Source organism: Heterodontus francisci, chromosome 46 (assembly GCF_036365525.1).
Source record: "Heterodontus francisci isolate sHetFra1 chromosome 46, sHetFra1.hap1, whole genome shotgun sequence".
Classification (NCBI taxonomy): domain Eukaryota; kingdom Metazoa; phylum Chordata; class Chondrichthyes; order Heterodontiformes; family Heterodontidae; genus Heterodontus; species Heterodontus francisci.
In genome coordinates, this window is record NC_090416.1 from 14,284,582 (window position 1) to 14,302,955 (window position 18,374).

Here is an 18,374-nt window from a genome sequence, read left to right on the forward strand (position 1 = left end):
CCAGGTAATGACCATCTCAAACAAGAGAGAATCTAACCATCTCCCCTTGACATTCAATGGCATTACCATTACTGAATCGCCCACTATCTGTTCCCTGGGGGTTACCACTGACCAGAAACTGAACTGGACAAGCTATATAAATACTGTGGCTACAAGAGCAGGTCAGAGGCTGGGAATTCTGAGGCAAGTAACTCACCTCCTGACTCCCCAAAGCCTGTCCACCATCTACAAGGCACAAGTCAGGAGTGTGATGGAATACTCTCCACTTGCCTGGATGGTTGCAGCTCCAACAACACTCAAGAAGCTCAACACCATCCAGGACAAAGCAGCCCACTTGATTGGCACCCCATTCACCACCTTCAACATTCACTCCCTCCACCATCGATGTACAGTGGCAGCAGTGTGTACCATCTACAAGATGCACTGCAGCAACTCACCAAGGTTCCTTCGACAGCACTTTCCAAACCCGCGACCTCTGCCAGCTAGAAGGACAAGAGTAGCAGATGCATGGGAACACCACCACCTGCAAGTTACCCTCCAAGCCACGCACCATCCTGATTTGGAACTACATCGCTGTTCCTTTGCTGTCACAGGATCAAAATCCTGGAACTCACTCCCCTACAACAGTATAGGGGTACCTGCATCAGATGGACGACAGCAGTTCAAGAAGGTGGCTCACCACCACCTTCTCAAGGGCAATTAGGGATGGGCAACTAATGCCAGCCTTGCCAGCGACGCCCACATCCCATGAAAGAATTTTTAAAAATTTATCACGTTGCTGTTTGTCGGAGCTTGCTATGTGCAAATTGGCTACTGCATTTCTTACAACACAACAGTGACTACACTTCAAAAATTACTTCATTGGCTGTGTAACTTGTCACTAACCAAGCAGTAAAATGAAAGGTGAGCGGACAGTAATTGCAGCTTTCTATTTCGCATTCTGTCACAAAATTGTCCTCGTGATTCAAACTTCACTGAAAGAGGCCACATCCAAAGAACTTAGTTTTGACTTGAGCTTGACCAACATCACTAGAACAGATTAGATTTTTTTCCTGCTTCTGGGAGCTTGTTGGGCATAAATTCCATTACCGCATTTCCTGCATTACAAAACTGAATAAATTTCACAAAAGTACTTTATTGGCTGTAAAGAGCTTTGGGACGTCCTGAGGACATGAAAGACAATGTATGAATGCAAATCTCTCTTTCTTGGTCGATAGCAAATGTAGAGACCGGTCTTTGGTGCTGACTGGTCACCGGCCGGCACTGCACAATTGAAGCTTGGTACTTGAAGCAATATAGGGCACAAAGCAGAGATGGTAGAGGAGTGGCGATTGTGGGAAACAAGAACGGTGAGATGGACGCATGTTGATTTGCACATCCCAGGTTAAACGATCTGATGCATTCTGCCCCACCATTTTGAGCCATGGGTAAGCCTACGACTGTATCAGCTTCATGCGGATTTGTTGATTATGAACCGATTTGTTATTTTCAACAGCAGTGATTTCTTGCATGCACTGCCAATCAAAAGTGTTTTTGCATGTACAGCTGTGCACTGACCAATCAAAAGCATTCTTGCACACATCGGTGACTTAGAAGCAACATCCTCTGCGACATCTGATTATTTCCTGTCGTGTCTGATTGATGTTTGTTAAACTTGAAATTAACTTTGATTCTTCCCATTGAGATTTATTTGAATAGTTCATTATTCTATGAATTGGGAAATAATGCTGTATTTTTCTTAAATTCACTTGGGGGTGGGGCGGGGGGTGAAATACAATTCAACTTCTTTTCCTTCAAGTGGAGTTGTCTTGTAACAGCTGTGTTTCCACTCCCCATTACCACCATTTAAAAAAAAATGCCGTTTAGCTCATTATCTGCAAGACCAATGGGAGTTGGGGGTGAGTTTTGGAGACCAGTGGAAATAGAGGCCAGACTTCGCTCAGACTGGGTGCTCAAACTTAGAGAACCAGTCCTGCCCAACGAGAGAGATTTCTCTGGCTGTGTCAGTGTTAAAATGGTTGTAGTGGAGGAGTAACATACGAGAAGGAGAAAAAGAGATTTTATTTTGTTCAAATTATCATTTGGAACTGTAACATTTCATACTGAGGACCAGAATAGTATGTTTTCTCATGTGGTATTCATGCATTGGACCATAAGTGAGCTGAGTAAAGATTACTCGTATCCATATCCTGCTTCCTCTCAGGCTAAATGCTGCCTTTTCTTCCCCGCCACCCCCCCCCCCCCCCCACCCCATTCTGGCCAGATGATCTGCCACGGGTGTATCGTTCATTATCGGATACGGAGAGCTTCCAAGGGCATGTGACGGATGAAGAGACAGAAGATGGCAAGTTGTGGAGGGTCTTCCACATCGGGGAGCAGGAATATCGGGTGGACATGGCTGTTGTGGATCCGTACAAGGCGGTTATTTCTCATGGAGGTGAGGCTCCTGGTTTGAGTATGGGTTCATTTTATTTTCTTTCATTTGGGGGGGGGGGGAAACTTCTAGACCAATTAAACTGATCATCAATTGGGTGGGGTAGCATAGTAGTTATGTCACTGGTCTAGTAATCCAGAGGCCTCGACTGGTGATCTGGAGAGGTGAGTTCAAATCCCACCATGGCAACTGCACGATTTAAATTCAGTTTAATTGAATAAATCAGGAATTTAAAAAACTAGTACCAGTCATGGTGACCATGTAACAACTATCATTAAAAAAAAAATCAAATGTCCTTCAAGGAAGGAAATCTGCCATCCTTATATGGTCTGGCCTATATGTGACTCCAGACCCACAGCATTGTGGTTGACTCTTAACTGCCCTCTGAAATGGCCAACATCATCATCTCAAGGGCAATTAGGGATGGGCAATAATGTTGGCCTGGGCAGCAACACCCACAATCGTGGAATGAATTTAGAAAAAAACCTATAAGTTGAAGACTGTTGTCTCAAGGGGTGATTTGCAGGAGATACAACAGTTTACAGAAAATAAACTGCTGTGTATTTTTTGAGGTTTTTTTTTCCAATCCACTCTTTCCCAGTCCAAGAATATGGGGGTAGGGTGGGAAAATGGAGTTGAGATATAGAAAATCGGCCATATGGCTTAAACCTGCTCCTATTTCTTTTGTTCTCTCTCTCCTGTTCTGCTCCTAAATCATTTTTCTATGGTTATGAGCCATTCACCATGCATGAGCCAATACAGTCAAGTGTTGACAGGCTATTTGACTGTTGAAGGTATCGCAGCCAAGCCTGATCTTGTTCTCAATGTCCACACACTTGTGTTCTATCAGGATTTCGTGATTAACAGGATATTTTACCAATCTGTGACCTCTGGTTATTGACCCACTCGCCAGAGGGAATAGTTTGTCTCTATCTACTCTACCAAAACCTCTTGTCATCTTGAAAACCTATTTTTCCAACCTCTCCTCATCCCTGGTAACACCTTTGTAAACCTCCTCTGTGCCCTTTCCAAGGCCTTTCACCTTTCCTGAAGTGTTGTGCCCAAAAATGCTCTCAACCCTCCAACTCATGCCCAACCAGTGATTTATGAAGTTCTATCAAAAGTGGAGGGGTGGGGAAAGGTGAGAGATTTGACCAGATGAATAATCTTTCTCTTTCTATCAGGTTGCTTTGGCGAGAATTTAACTGCAATCATTGTGTTTTCCTCGTGCTACTTGCCTGAAAGCAGTCAACCTGACTATGAGAATGTAATGGAAAATCTCTTTAGGTAATGACCAGAATCTTATACCCTGATCTTTATCATCTTTAATTTCTCCTCTGCAGTTTTAATTAACTTGTCTTTGATGTGATATTAAACAGACTAACCACATAGTTTCAGCACGTTGGGGAATTCTACTCGCATGCCTAGAAGATCATCACTTGTGCTGGGTTAGGTTTTCATGGGTGCTGGTTGCCTTCCATTATATTTCCCAAATCACCGGCATGTTATTCAACAACAGAAAGATTGAAAGACTTGCATTTATGTATAGCACCTTTCACGGCCTCAGGACATCCCAAAACATTTTTGAAGTGCAGTCACTGCTCTAATGTAGGAAACGTGGCCCAGTTTGTGGCACAGCAAGCTCCCACAAACAATAATGAGATGATGACCAAATAACACTTCTTTTAATTAGTTATGTTCAGTTGAAAGATAAATATTGGCCATGGATACCGGAGATAATTCCCCTGTTCTTCCTCCATAATAGTGGCCATGGGATCTTTTATGTCCACCCAAGAGGGCAGACGGAGCTTTGGTTTAATATCTCATCCGAAAGATGGCACCTCCAACAGTGCAGTTCTCAGTTAGTTCTGCACTGTAAGTATTGGCCTAGATTTTGTGCTGAAATCCCTGGAGTGGGACTTGAACCCACACCCTTCTGATTCTGAGGCGAGAGTGCTACCCACTGAGCCACAGCTAACACCCTATATAATGAAAATTATTACACGCAGATCTTGTCCTCACCTAAAATCCCTGCATAACCTATTGTGATGATTGAGGCCAAGTAGCTTCGTACAGGACCTGGGAATTTCCTGGTGTGCCAATGCTTCCTTATGGGGCAGTGGCTTTGCTAACTGTGTCACCAGGGAAGCCCTGATCATCATGATTTTAAAAAAATGTTTCAATTCAGCACTCATCACCACAAAATTGTCCATGTGGACAGTGTGGAAATGTATAAGTGGTATACCGATTCAATCAAGGGCATGTTGAAATAGTTTCAGTCCCCTTCCTTGTGAGCATAAGTCAACAACACAAGTTTCATTTGGTGATGAGGGAAATAGAACAGGGGGAGGCTATTTAGCCCCTCGAGCTTGTTCCGACAATCAAATAGATCATGGTTGATCTGGATCTTAACTCCAGCGACTCGCTTTCTTTCCGTAGCCTTTAATACTCTTTCCCAATTAAAAAAAACCTAATGATCTCAGTCTTGAAATTTTCAATTGACCCCAAGCCTCCACAACTTTCTTTTGGAGGGGCGGGGGGGAAACGGTCTTTTCCAGAATTCCACTCCCCTTTCTGGGAAGTCTTTCCTGACATCACCCCTAGCTCTAATTTTAAAGTTATGCCCCCTTGTTCTGGACCATTTCCCCCCCACCCCCCACCACTAGAAGAAATAGTTGCTCTCTATCTGTTCCTATCAACTCCTTTAATTGTCTTAAACACCTTGATAAGATCACCCTTTAATTCTCTATACTCGAGGCTAGTGTGTGCAACCTGTAATTTAGCCTTTTTAGTTTTACTTTATGGAGGAAACTCATTAAAGGGTTCTGCATCACAAACTTAAATATGTGGCGAATCCAGATAAATAAAATGCCCTCTTTTTTTTTAAGTCTACCACAACGTAGAAATGCATAGAAAGCATCATCTTACTTTGGAAACTCTTCATCCTGTCACTCTTCTCAGAGTTCTACATCCTGGATGGTACTGTGCAGAGTTCAGGGACTCGGACTATTCCCTCTGCAGGCTGGAAGAGTAAAGATTATAGTGAGGCAGTGGCTCACCAATTGTGGGAGGTCACAAGCAGACCAAAGGTGGGGGAAGAGTTGCTTCTCTTATGGTAGGACATGTAAATGACCCCAGTTACCAACAGCAGATCCTAAAAGGATTTGCTGTACTTCCGTGATTTCCATACCTGTGACCCCTTGTTCTGGATGCCCCAATGTAAAATAGTTTCTTTCTATCTACACTATCAAGTCTTCTAATCATCTTAAACACCTCAATTAGATCACTCTAGGGATATCATACTGCTACTGTATGGGTTAAAGAAACTGCTGGAGTAGAGGGACCTTTAACCTGAGTGACCTGAAAGCATTAAATGCTCGGTGACAAAAATGGGGGAAAATTAATAATTTCCAGCAGTGATATCCCTTACCTTGATAAGTATAAAGATTCAATAGAAAGATGACAGTAGTGTTCTGTCCCCACAGGTATGTTATTGGAACTCTGGAATTGTTGGTGGCTGAAAATTATATTATTGTGTATTTAAACGGTGCCACGACACGCAACAGGGTGCCATCAATCAGCTGGTTGAAACAGTGTTACCAGACCATTGATCGGAGGTAAGCTACTCGTGCTGGAATGAGTTAAGAACAGAAAACCAATGTGAGCTTAAAGGAATGCCTAGGAAAGGTAATTCATGGTAAGGAATCTGGTCAGAGGCTTTGGAAGTGTCAGCATTAGTCATCTGCCGGAATCGTTGCTGTATTGGAAGGTAGAAAGATGGGTTGTGTAGTTCTCCTTTTATTGATTGTTTTGGGGAAACGGTGTTGACTTTATTCATTTAACAACATAAGAAACGGGAGCAGGAATAGGCCATTTAGCCCTTCAATCCTGCCCCGCCATTCGATACTGTCACGCTGATCGTGGCTATTTACTTCAACTCCATCTTCCCACACTATCCCCATATCCCTTCACTCCTTTAGCACCCAATAATCTATCAATCTCTGTCTTGAATATGCTCAGTGACTGAGCATCCATAGCTCTCTGGGGTAGAGAATTCCAAAGATTCACGATCCTTTGAGTGAAGAAATTTCTCCTCATCTCAGTCCTAAATGGCCGAGCCCTTATTTTGAGACTGTGACCCCTATAGTTCTAGACTCCCAGCCATGGGAAACCTCTTCCCAGCATCTACCCTGTCAAGCCCCTAAAGAATTTTATATCTTTCAATCAGACCATCTCTCATTCTTCCAAATTCTAGGGATTATAGGCCCAGTCTACTCAATTTCTCCACATAGGATAATCCTCTCATCCCAGGCATCAGTCTAGAGGAAACAAAGGCATGAATGAAGGTTTCAGCAGCAGTTGAGCTGAGGCAAGGGTAGAGACGGGCAATGTTATGGAGGTGGAAATAGGCAGTATTAGTGATGGCACGGACATGTGTTCCGAAGCTCATCTCTGAGTCAAATGTGACCCCAAGGCTGTGAACAGTCTGGTTCAGCCTCGGACAGTTGCCAGGAGAGCGATGGAGTCGGTGGCTCGAGAACAGGATTTGTAGCAGGGATCAAAGATAATCGCTTCTTGTTTGAGAAATCGGGGTCAAGAGCCTGGGCCTGTAAATTGGCAAGTAGTGGCTAGTTGATACCAAGGTTGGTTTTAAAAGATTGCAGATGGAATGTTAAACAGAGGGAAATGAGGAGCTGCAATTTGTTTTGGCAATCAATGAAAAGATATGACGAGTCTTTTAGATAAGTCTTAAGAATATGCATTGGATAGTTTCATCCATTGAGTATGATTGGCAGATTTGTTCCTTAAACTAATTATTCCTTTTAAAAGATTTTTTTCCCCCAATAGGTTACGGAAAAACTTGAAATCTCTCATTGTGGTCCATCCATCGTGGTTCATTAAGGTGATATTAGCTATTACCCGGCCTTTTATAAGGTATGACATTCCTTTTACCTCATCCTTTCTTTCTTAATGGTCTCCCACCTTTCACATAGGAACAGGATGGGGCTATTCAGCCTCTCAAACCTATTCCACCATTTAATGAGATCATGGCTGATCTGTGACCAAACTCCATATACCTACCTTCACTCATATCCCTTAATACTTTTGGATAGCAAAAATCGCTCAATCTCAGATTCAAAATTAACAATTCATCTAGCAACATTTGTCATTTGAGGAAGAGAGTTCCGAATTTCTACCACCCTTTGTGTGTAGAAGTGTTTTCTACTATTATCAGTGTATGGGAATTCATTGTGACTCTTGGGGTAATTGATGGCAAAGGAACGTAGGCCTGTGGGGAAAACCCTGCCCTGTATTTCAAAAGTACTTCATTGCTTCATTATTTCTCCCTCTCCTACTCACTCTCTGCAGCTCTCCTTCTTTCCCTCTCCCTTCCCTACACTCACTCTCACCGCCTCTCTCTCCCTCCCTCAGTGTCCCCCCTCCTTCTGTGTCCCTCAAACACTCTCTCCCTCTGTGTCCCCCCACTCTCTCTCTCTCTGTGTCCCCCCACTCTCTCTCTCTCTCTCTCTGTGTCCCCCCACTCTCTCTCTCTCTCCCTCTGTGTCCCCCCCACTCTCTCTCTCTCTCCCTCTGTGTCCCCCCCACTCTCTCTCTCTCCCCCTCTGTGTCCCCCCACTCTCTCTCCCTCTGTGTCCCCCCACTCTCTCTCTCTCTGTGTCCCCCCACACTCTCTCTCTCTCCCTCTGTGTCCCCCCCACTCTCTCTCTCTCTCCCTCTGTGTCCCCCTCACTCTCTCTCCCTCTGTGTCCCCCCCACTCTCTCTCTCCCTCCCTCTGTGTCCCCCCCACTCTCTCTCTCCCTCCCTCTGTGTCCCCCCCACTCTCTCTCTCTCTGTGTCCCCCCCCACTCTCTCTCCCTCTGTGTCCCCCCCACTCTCTCCCTCTGTCCCCCCCCACTCTCACTCTCTCTGTGTCCCCCCACTCTCTCTCTCTCTGTGTCCCCCCCCACTCTCTCTCTCTCTCTGTGTCCCCCCCACTCTCTCTCTCTGTGTCCCCCCCCACTCTCTCTCTCTCCCTCTGTGTCCCCCCCCACTCTCTCTCTCTCCCTCTGTGTCCCCCCCACTCTCTCTCTCTCCCCCTCTGTGTCCCCCCACTCTCTCTCCCTCTGTGTCCCCCCACTCTCTCTCTCTCTGTGTCCCCCCCACTCTCTCTCTCTCCCTCTGTGTCCCCCCCACTCTCTCTCTCTCTCCCTCTGTGTCCCCCTCACTCTCTCTCCCTCTATGTCCCCCCCACTCTCTCTCTCCCTCCCTCTGTGTCCCCCCCACTCTCTCTCTCTCTCCCTCTGTGTCCCCCCCCCACTCTCTCTCCCTCTGTGTCCCCCCCCACTCTCTCCCTCTGTCCCCCCCCACTCTCACTCTCTCTCTCTCTGTGTCCCCCCCACTCTCTCTCTCTCTGTGTCCCCCCCCACTCTCTCTCTCTCTCTGTGTCCCCCCCCACTCTCTCTCTCTCTGTCCCCCCCCACTCTCTCTCTCTCTCTGTGTCCCCCCCACTCTCTCTCTCTGTGTCCCCCCCACTCTCTCTCTCTGTGTCCCCCCCACTCTCTCTCTGTGTCCCCCCCACTCTCTCTCTCTCTGTGTCCCCCCCACTCTCTCTCTCTCTCTGTGTCCCCCCCACTCTCTCTCTCTCTGTGTCCCCCCCACTCTCTCTCTCTCCCTCCCTCTGTGTCCCCCCCACTCTCTCCCTCTGTGTCCCCCCCACTCTCTCTCTCTCTCTCTCTCTCCCTTTGTGTCCCCCCACTCTCTCTCTCTCTCCCTCTGTGTCCCCCCCACTCTCTCTCTCTCTCTCCCTCTGTGTCCCCCCCACTCTCTCTCTCTCTCCCTGTGTCCCCCCCACTCTCTCTCTCTCTCTCCCTCTGTGTCCCCCCCACTCTCTCTCTCTCTCCCTCTGTGTCCCCCCCCCACTCTCTCTTTCTCTCTCCCTCTGTGTCCCCCCCACTCTCTCTCTCTTTCCCTCTGTGTCCCCCCCACTCTCTCTCTCTCTCCCTCTGTGTCCCCCCCACTCTCTCTCTCTCTCCCTCTGTGTCCCCCCCACTCTCTCTCTCTCTCCCTCTGTGTCCCCCCCACTCTCTCTCTCCCTCTGTGTCCCCCCCACTCTCTCTCTCTCCCTGTGTCCCCCCCACTCTCTCTCTCTCTCTCCCTCTGTGTCCCCCCACTCTCTCTCCCTCTGTGTCCCCCCCACTCTCTCTCCCTCTGTGTCCCCCCCACTCTCTCTCTCTCTCCCTCTGTGTCCCCCCCACTCTCTCTCTCTCTCCCTCTGTGTCCCCCCCACTCTCTCTCTCTCTCCCTCTGTGTCCCCCCCACTCTCTCTCCCTCTGTGTCCCCCCCACTCTCTCTCACTCTCCCTCTGTGTCCCCCCCCCACTCTCTCTCACTCTCCCTCTGTGTCCCCCCCACTCTCTCTCTCTCTCTCTGTGTCCCCCCCACTCTCTCTCTCTCTCTCTCCCTCTGTGTCCCCCCCACTCTCTCTCTCTCCCTCTGTGTCCCCCCCACTCTCTCTCTCTCTGTGTCCCCCCCACTCTCTCTCTCTCTCTGTCCCCCCCACTCTCTCTCTCTCTGTGTCCCCCCACTCTCTCTCTCTCTGTGTCCCCCCCACTCTCTCTCTCTCTGTGTCCCCCCCACTCTCTCTCTCTCTGTGTCCCCCCCACTCTCTCTCTCTCTGTGTCCCCCCCACTCTCTCTCTCTCTGTGTCCCCCCCACTCTCTCTCCCTCTGTGTCCCCCCTACTCTCTCTCTCTCTCCCTCTGTGTCCCCCCTACTCTCTCTCCCTTTGTGTCCCCCCTACTCTCTCTCCCTCTGTGTCCCCCCCCACTCTCTCTCTCTCCCTCTGTGTCCCCCCCTACTCTCTCTCCCTCTCTCTCTCTGTGTCCCCCCTACTCTCTCTCTCTCTCTGTGTGTCCCCCCTACTCTCTCTCTCCCTGTGTCTCCCCCCTACTCTCTCTCTCTCTCCCTCTGTGTCTCCCCCTACTCTCTCTCTCTCTCCCTCTGTGTCCCCCCCTACTCTCTCTCCCTCTGTGTCCCCCCACTCTCTCTCTCTCTCTCCCTCTGTGTCCCCCCTACTCTCTCTCTCTCTCTCCCTGTGTCCCCCCTACTCTCTCTCTCTCTCTCTCTCTCCCTCTGTGTCCCCCCTACTCTCTCTCTCTCTCTCCCTCTGTGTCCCCCCTACTCTCTCTCTCTCTCTCCCTCTGTGTCCCCCCTACTCTCTCTCTCTCTCTCCGTGTCCCCCCTACTCTCTCTCTCTCTCTCCCTGTGTCCCCCCTACTCTCTCTCTCTCTCTCTCTCCCCCTCTGTGTCCCCCCTACTCTCTCTCTCTCTCTCTTCTCCCCCCACCCCCCCCACTCTTCCCCTCCCAGCCCGCCCCCTCTATCTCTTGTTTTTCCTTTCACCACAAAATGATTTCAGGACTATAGTTTTAGATTGTGAGGGACCCTATTATGTCCACCCATGTTTAGTTATTTACCTGACTGCTGGGTGCTAAGTTGCTGCTCTTTCTTTCCCTGTGCAGCTCAAAATTCAGTAGGAAAGTCCGGTTTGTAAGTAGTCTTCAGGAGCTTTCACAGTTGATTCCCATGCAACATGTACATATTCCAGAATGCATTAAAGAGTAAGTATGGCTGAAATTGCCACTGTTCAATTTTTACAATTATGTTCCTTATTTATTTTAATATTTACTCTTAAAGCATTGGGCACCATTAGGATTAATGGCATGTCTGCTTAGCTCTGACTGCACAAAACAAATGCAGAAATTTTCAAACAGTGAAACTGTTGTTTAAATGCCAGTTTGTGGGAGGACAGTGTGAGAGAGTGGATTGGTATGAGCTCCTTGCACCCAAAATTCTCAAAAGATAATTTTTGTTTGGATCGTGTTAAGATCCATGCAACAGTCTGCTCCGCACAGAAAGCTACCCAAGAAGTCCTGGGTTGTACTGCACCATACAGACTGTGGAGGTCCCAGGTTCAATTCTGTCGATGCTGAGGTAACTGAGCTTGTCAAGGCATTTGGTCTTGACACCAGTTCACTGGAAAGATGTAATATCAGTCGGCGTATCCGCTCCTGATTACTTTCCATCAATCCTTGTGTGCGAATGGGATTGGACTCAACTGCGGTGTCACTCATGGAAGAATAGCCTGGCGCCCTCTTGTCTCTGCTCACACAGGAACAGCGGGCACCTGAATGAAGTAGTAGATGGAGGCTGATAGAACTGTACTTCTGCATGAGCTTTTTTTATTTGCTGTTGGAGTGTGGGCAGTAGTAGGAACGGGCCCATCCTCAAGTACTCTTGACGGCACTGAGTTAACCATATAATGTGGAACTGCAGTCCCGTGGAGGCCAAACTGGGTAGGGCTGTGAGATTCCCTTCCCTGAAGGACATCAATGAACCTGTTGGGTGTTTATATCAATCTGGTAGGTTTTCTGGTGCTATTGCCTGTGTTGCCCGATTTTTAAAAAAAATCGTTTTCAGGATGTGTCACAGTACCACAACTACCATAGCTAGAGTCTTCTGGGGGAAAGGACCAGATGAGAAATCCTACAAAGGTTGATAAATACTGTGCTGTGGTAGTGACTTGTACAGAAGATTGCAGGTACAATTGTGGGTCCACACAGTGTGGGGCGGCACAGTGGTTAGCACCGCAGCTTCACAGCTCCAGCGACCCGGGTTCGGTTCTGGGTACTGCCTATGCAGAGTTTGCAAGTTCTCCCTGTGACCGCGTGGGTTCCCGCCGGGTGCTCCGGTTTCCTCCCACAGCCAAAGACTTGCAGGTTGATATGTAAATTGGCAATTGTAAATTGCCCCTAGTGTAGGTAGGTGGTAGGAGAATGGTGGGGATGTGGTAGGGAATATGGGATTCATGTAGGATTAGTATAAATGGGTGTTTGTTGGTCGGCACAGACTCGGTGGGCCGAAGGGCCTGTTTCAGTGCTGTATCAGTCTGAGTTGGCTCTTCAGTCAGGACAGTGATGCAGCCACTACATTCGGCTTCAACATCCATGAGTTACTGAGGAGAAAAAATGAAGGTTTCTCGCTCTTGACTATGATCGGTGACCTTGCAAAGTGTGAGGACGGCACTGAACTTGGCGGTGATGTCCTCCACACGTGTATGGCCTGCCACCAATTGCTATTGCGGCTCATATGGTGACTCAGACGACATACCAGAGAGTAACCGCTGTTTGGCAAATTTGAACACAAATTAACATTACAAAAACCATGGTTGGACTGGTCGAAGTCAGAATCTCTCAAGTAAAAGGATCACGGGCAGGAGGACAAACAGCCTTCCATGCAAAATGGCTGTGTAGTTTTCAAGAAAAAAGCAGTTTTCATTTATATTCTCCACAACTAGTTGGGCCACAGCTAGAGTACTGTGTACAGTTCTGGTCACTGCATTATAGGAAGGATGCGATCACAGTAGTGAGGGTACAGAGAGGATTTACGAGGATGCTGCCAGGACTGGAGAATTTTAGCTAGGAGGAAAGATTAAGTAGGCTGAGTATTTTTTCTTTGCAACAGAGGAGGCTGAGGGGAGATTTAATTGCGGTGTATAAAATTATGAGGAGCCTCGAGCAGGGCACTGAAATAGGCAGGACCTATTTCCCTTAGCAGAAAGGTCAATAACCAGGAGGCAGAGATTTAAAGTAATTGGTGGAAAGATTAGAGGGGAATTAAGAAATGTTTTCACAGAGGGTGGGGAGGTCTGAAATTCATTCCCTGAAAGGGTGGAGGAGACAGTGGCGTAGTGGATAATGTCACTGAGCTTTTAATCCAGAGGCCCAGGCTAATGTCCTGGGGACACAGGTTCCAATCCTACCATAGCAGCTGGAGAAGTTTTAAAATTCAATAAATTAATAAAAAATCTGGAATTGAAAGCATCTGTCAGTAATGGTGCCACGAAACATACTTGGATATGCACTTGGAAGTGCTGTAACCTTCAAGGCTATGGACCAAGAGTTAGAAAGTGGGATCAAGCTAGATAGCTCTTTTTCAGGCTATACAGAGACAATGGGCCAAATGGCCTCCTTCTGTATGGTAACTTTCTATGATTCTATGTGCACTGGAGAGTGTGAAAGTCAGAGCAATAAGACCGATACCAAGTATAAAGGACAATGAGGTGCTCCTTAAAACTGACCTCTTTGACCAAGCTTTTGGTCACCTGTCCCTATTATCTCTTATGTGGCTCAGTGTCAAATTTTGTCCGATAATACTCCTGTGAAACATCTTGGGGAAGTTTTACTACATTAAAGGTTATGTATAAATGCAAGTTGTTGTATAAAGTAGATTCAGCTCAGATCTTGGACATAAAAACTCGACTGAACAGGTGATAAATGTTTGGAATAATCTGTAAATTAAAAAACGGTTTATTGGTCAAGTCAAAGACATTTGGGGAATTTAACGTGTAGTTGGAGTGAGTCAGAGCACTAGCGATCCAAGCTACAGTGACCTTGAATTTTCCTTATCATTTACAACCCTTTTTTTTTCCTTAACAGGCTGGATAAAGAGTTAAATGGAAATTCAGAAATCTCCTAGAAGTCTGTTATTTTTGTGTGTGTGTGTATGTATGTATTTTTGTGTGTGTGTGGAATTCTGCTGGATTGCTTTCTTATCTAATGTGGAAGAGACATTTTCTGAGTGACAAATGCAAGCAAACTGCGGTGCACATGATGTAAAAAAAAAAGCGATTTTCAAGACCAGTATTTCAGAATCTGTTCTACTTTAAAGAAAATTTCCCTCCACCACACTCTGATCAGCATACTGTTTTAAACAAAACTGAGTGAACGCTTGATAGCTTAATGACGGAATTATACATACAAACATACATACAACAGTGCTTGCTGTGTTAGTTGACCCATTGCAGTTAGAGAAGGGATAAATTGGCCCAGAGTTCTACTCCTGATCATCATCTCATGATTGCTGCTGGAAGGTGCTCATTTGTGGATGGTGGGAGAGGATAGGATAGGGCTCTTGCAATGGTGCCCATCTTAAGAATCACTATGTAAAGAATGGCAGCTTGGGTGAAGGCAGTGCCAATGGGAGTGTATATAGCAGGGAGTCAATGCCTCCAGGAGGGAAAGATTTACCAAACTTTGATGCCCTCTTCCCACTTGGGATTCCCACTGCATAATGTGAATTGAGCAGGCAGTGTAAGCTTTTGGGGATTGGGGTGGGTAGGCACTGACAACTCCATGATGTGGTCGGTGAACATTAATTATATTCAAGAGTAAATCTACAAATGACATCATGGTCAATACATGGAATGTGCTTCAGGGGTAAGATAGTGGGGATGCTGTGATTGGAGTAACGTGGATTGTTCTTTACTGTATTATCTTGCATAGATTGAATGTCCTTCCTCTGTGCCTGTCTCACAGTCTTGTGAATAGTTTATTGACTGACTGGCAAGGAGAAACAATCTAATACTGACTAAAATCAGAAGGTTATGTATTCAAGAATTGTGATCTGTTCACTCTGACAACATAAAACGCTTTGCTGTTTCAGTGGGTTTCCTGCTCCCAAGTCAAGGGACTGGTTTCACACAATGTGGGTTTCTTTCGTATTAAAAAAGTTACATTGAGATCCAGAATAATATATGCTTTACATTATTGCCAAAATTTATGTCTCCCTTTCTTTAGGGGTTTAAACCACTAATCATTGTAATTTTAATGAGAAACTCCAATTCTGAGAATCTGAGACTTGGGGTGGCCTGGTAGCCTAATTTTTAACAGTTCTGCTTCCCAATCAACCTGGACCAGGAATTTGAGTGCAAGCTACCTGTTAGCTTAGGGCAGAGGGATGCACCTGGCCAGTAGGAGGAAAGTATTCTGTCTCTGGATAGACGCAGGGAGAGAAAACTTGACATTGTCTTGTTATCTCATCCCAGAGGTGCTCCATTCATCATTGGCTGATCACGGCAGTAGAATTGGCAGCAACTGCAGAGAATTTGGAGTCCTGTAACATTCCCCCAACCTATACTGAAAGAACTCATATTAAGATAATAGGCCTCAGGAAAAAGGAGAAAGCCATTTATATTTTTTATATATGTATATATAATATATTTTTGGAAAGTCTAAGGGGAGTGCTTTTATTCAGTGTAATCCTCCATTGTTTTTTTTTAATACAAACATTTTGTTAGAAAAAGATTGACGTTTTTATGAAAAAGTCAAACTTCTCACCTGAACAACGACCTCTCAAACATACTAAAAATGACAGGTGGGGAAACACCTACTGATCCATCTAGCCTGTCCCACACAGTTGTGAATTCCTGTACATCACAAGACATCCACTCCCCTACCCATCTGCTCCCCTCTCATGTCCTTGAAGGGGTGGTGGGGGAAACTGGAAGATTCCTCTTCGACCCTGATAGGAAATTGACACTATTTTCAGGAGATTCCCCCGGCACTGAGTTGGCTCTTCTTGCCTCCTGGCCACTCTGGTGATCTCCGTGAGCAGGTACCCCTAAATATCCAGTGCCCAGAGCTGCCAAAACCCAGGAAAAGATGACAGGCAGGCAAAAATGAAAGTGTCTCTCTTTTTAAGCAGGCAATAGGAGAATGTTCTGAACAAGAAATTCTCTCCCTTTTTACCATTTGTTAAATACTCAATTGTGGAGACATGTATACATTTCCTGAGTTACCATTTGTACAGTTCTTCCTTCGCTACCAGCAAGTATATTTAAAGAAATTAAAGTAAGTTGTGTTTTTGTTTTTAAAGAAGCATTATTTTGTTGTGTTTTTCACTGAGTGCAGAGTCAGAAAGAGCTTGTGGCAATATTAAACTGCTCTATTACTGTCTTAGCGCTTAGAAATTCTCAATATATCAACAGAATTAAGGATTCTTGATAAACTTGGAGTAATAAACATACAATTGTTAATCCTGCAGTGCGAATGTTGTCACAGATAAACTGTACTTAAGCCAATATGCTGTAATGTTTTGAGATACTTTCTCTGCATGTGCATGCTCTGAATTCAGTATATTTCTCCTACAAGTATTTCAAATTGTACAGCTCAAAACGCACTCTCCGTACACAACCAGACATTGAGGATGTGAGCTGTTGGATTTGGCCTGAGTAAGCAGGCTGATGCACAAAGGTTTCCGGCAGGGGCAGAAATAGTTTTCGCGATATTGAAAATTGCCAACTTGTTTGAAGACGCTACCATTGTAGTGCATGATAGATTAAGTCTATTTTGTGATGTGGGGTGGTGAGCAAATTCAGGATTTGTTTTACCATGATAAATCTGTTGCTCTGCACCTCTGCCCATTTTTAAGAGTCCTGCTATCACTGTGCTTATTTACTGTATTGAAGCCAAAAGAGTTGATGCTGAGGAATTCATCACTTAAAATGGGAAACCACAACCATTTCACCCTAGTGTTGTGCAGCTCAAAATGGCCTCTCCAGACACAATCCACATTTGGAAGGGCAAAATCTGTACATATGGGCTTTTACATCAAGTGTGAGCTCACTTAGAAACCCAACAGTTAAATGTTTTTTCATCTTCCCTTGAGCCCATAATCCATGCCAACAATTCCAGTACTGAGGCAGTGCTGCATTGTCAGAGGTGCCATCTTTCAGATGCGATGTTAAACTGAGGCCCTGTCTGCTTTCTAAGGTGGACGTAAAATAAATCCCAAGGCCACTATTTCGAAGAAGAGCAGGGGAGTTCTCCCCGTTGGCCTGGGCCAATATTTAACCCTCAATCAACATTACTTTTTTTAAAAAAAAATCATCTTTTTTTTTAAATCATCTGGGTCATTAACACATTGCTGTTTGTGGGAGCTTGCTGTGTGCAAATTGGCTGCCGTGTTTCCTACATTACAACAGTGATTACGCTTCAAAAGTACCTCATTGGCTGTAAAACGCTTGGGACGTCCTGAGGTTGTGAAAGGTGCTGTAAAAATGCAAGTCTTTTCTCCTGGCAACTTGCCATCAATTTTTGCTCTAATTTGCAAACTTGGTCAGATGAAGAATCCTGGTGTTCCAATGTGTATTTTGGTAGGATGTTGTTCCTTGCATACACTTGTCCTCACAGTTTGCATTACCAATCTCAACCATGCCATTTGGTGTAAATGGAGATTTTTGTATCTTCCCCTTCAGGAAGGAAGGCTTTCTTTATTAATACATCCCAATTTGGAAGAATTATGGATTCCAGCTACACTTCTGGACCATCATGAACTAGAGTCTTAGTTCTATTTTCTCCTAGTCATGGGAGATTTATACTACACCTGGCACCATAACCCACAGTCTTCTCAATCATGTTTATACCACATATTGGTTAAATATTAAAAATAAAGCATGTAAATTTTAACCTGAAGTCCAAACTACATGATGTATCAGCTGCTGAATTATTTTGCCAATGCCTTGATTTCTTACATGCCTATCTATTCTCTATGATTAATGGAAAATTACCATGAAATACTATTCACAGATAAAGGTCATACTTTAGAATTTTGTCATTGCTCGCTCCCTCCCTCTCCCCACTCTGCACTTTCACTGCCACTGTGAGACAGGATATTGCAAGTGGGAGAAGCTGTCGGACCTTTAAAAGAGATTGAGGACAGGACTTGGTCTACTGTAAGAAATGGCTATATTAAAAAAAAAAGAGGGCTGTTATGCTGCAAGGATGTGAAAATCATCCAAACCCATCTTGTGCTCTTTGGACTGTTAATATAACCCCCCTCCCTCCCCACCATAAAACCATACAGCACAGGAGGCCATTCAGCCCATTCTGCCTGTGCTGGCTCTTTGAAAGAGCTATCAAATCAGTTCTGTCCCCATCGCCCGTGGCAATTTATTTGTCCAATTCCACTTTTGAAAGTTACTATTGAATCTTCTTCCACTGGCCTGTTAGGCGGCACATTCTAGATCACATGAATTCAGGAAAAGTGCGGCACAGAAGGAGGCCATTCAGCCCGCTGTCTGTGCCGTTGCATAAAAGAAAT

General features: G+C 45.7%; 1 protein-coding gene across 3 annotated transcripts in view; it reads left to right on the plus strand.

Moving 5' to 3' along the window:
- bnipl (BCL2 interacting protein like) overlaps window positions 1–16,353 on the plus strand; it is a 52,340-nt gene extending 35,987 nt beyond the window's left edge. For all 3 annotated transcript variants that reach the window (XM_068022648.1, XM_068022646.1, XM_068022647.1), the window contains exons 5-10: window positions 2,264–2,437; window positions 3,619–3,721; window positions 5,920–6,051; window positions 7,283–7,369; window positions 10,955–11,053; window positions 13,931–16,353. In XM_068022648.1, coding sequence (XP_067878749.1) covers window positions 2,264–2,437; window positions 3,619–3,721; window positions 5,920–6,051; window positions 7,283–7,369; window positions 10,955–11,053; window positions 13,931–13,970 — 635 coding nt within the window. In that variant the 3' untranslated portion in view covers window positions 13,971–16,353. The remainder of the gene's footprint in view (window positions 1–2,263; window positions 2,438–3,618; window positions 3,722–5,919; window positions 6,052–7,282; window positions 7,370–10,954; window positions 11,054–13,930) is intronic.
- The last annotated feature ends 2,021 nt before the right edge of the window (window positions 16,354–18,374 follow it).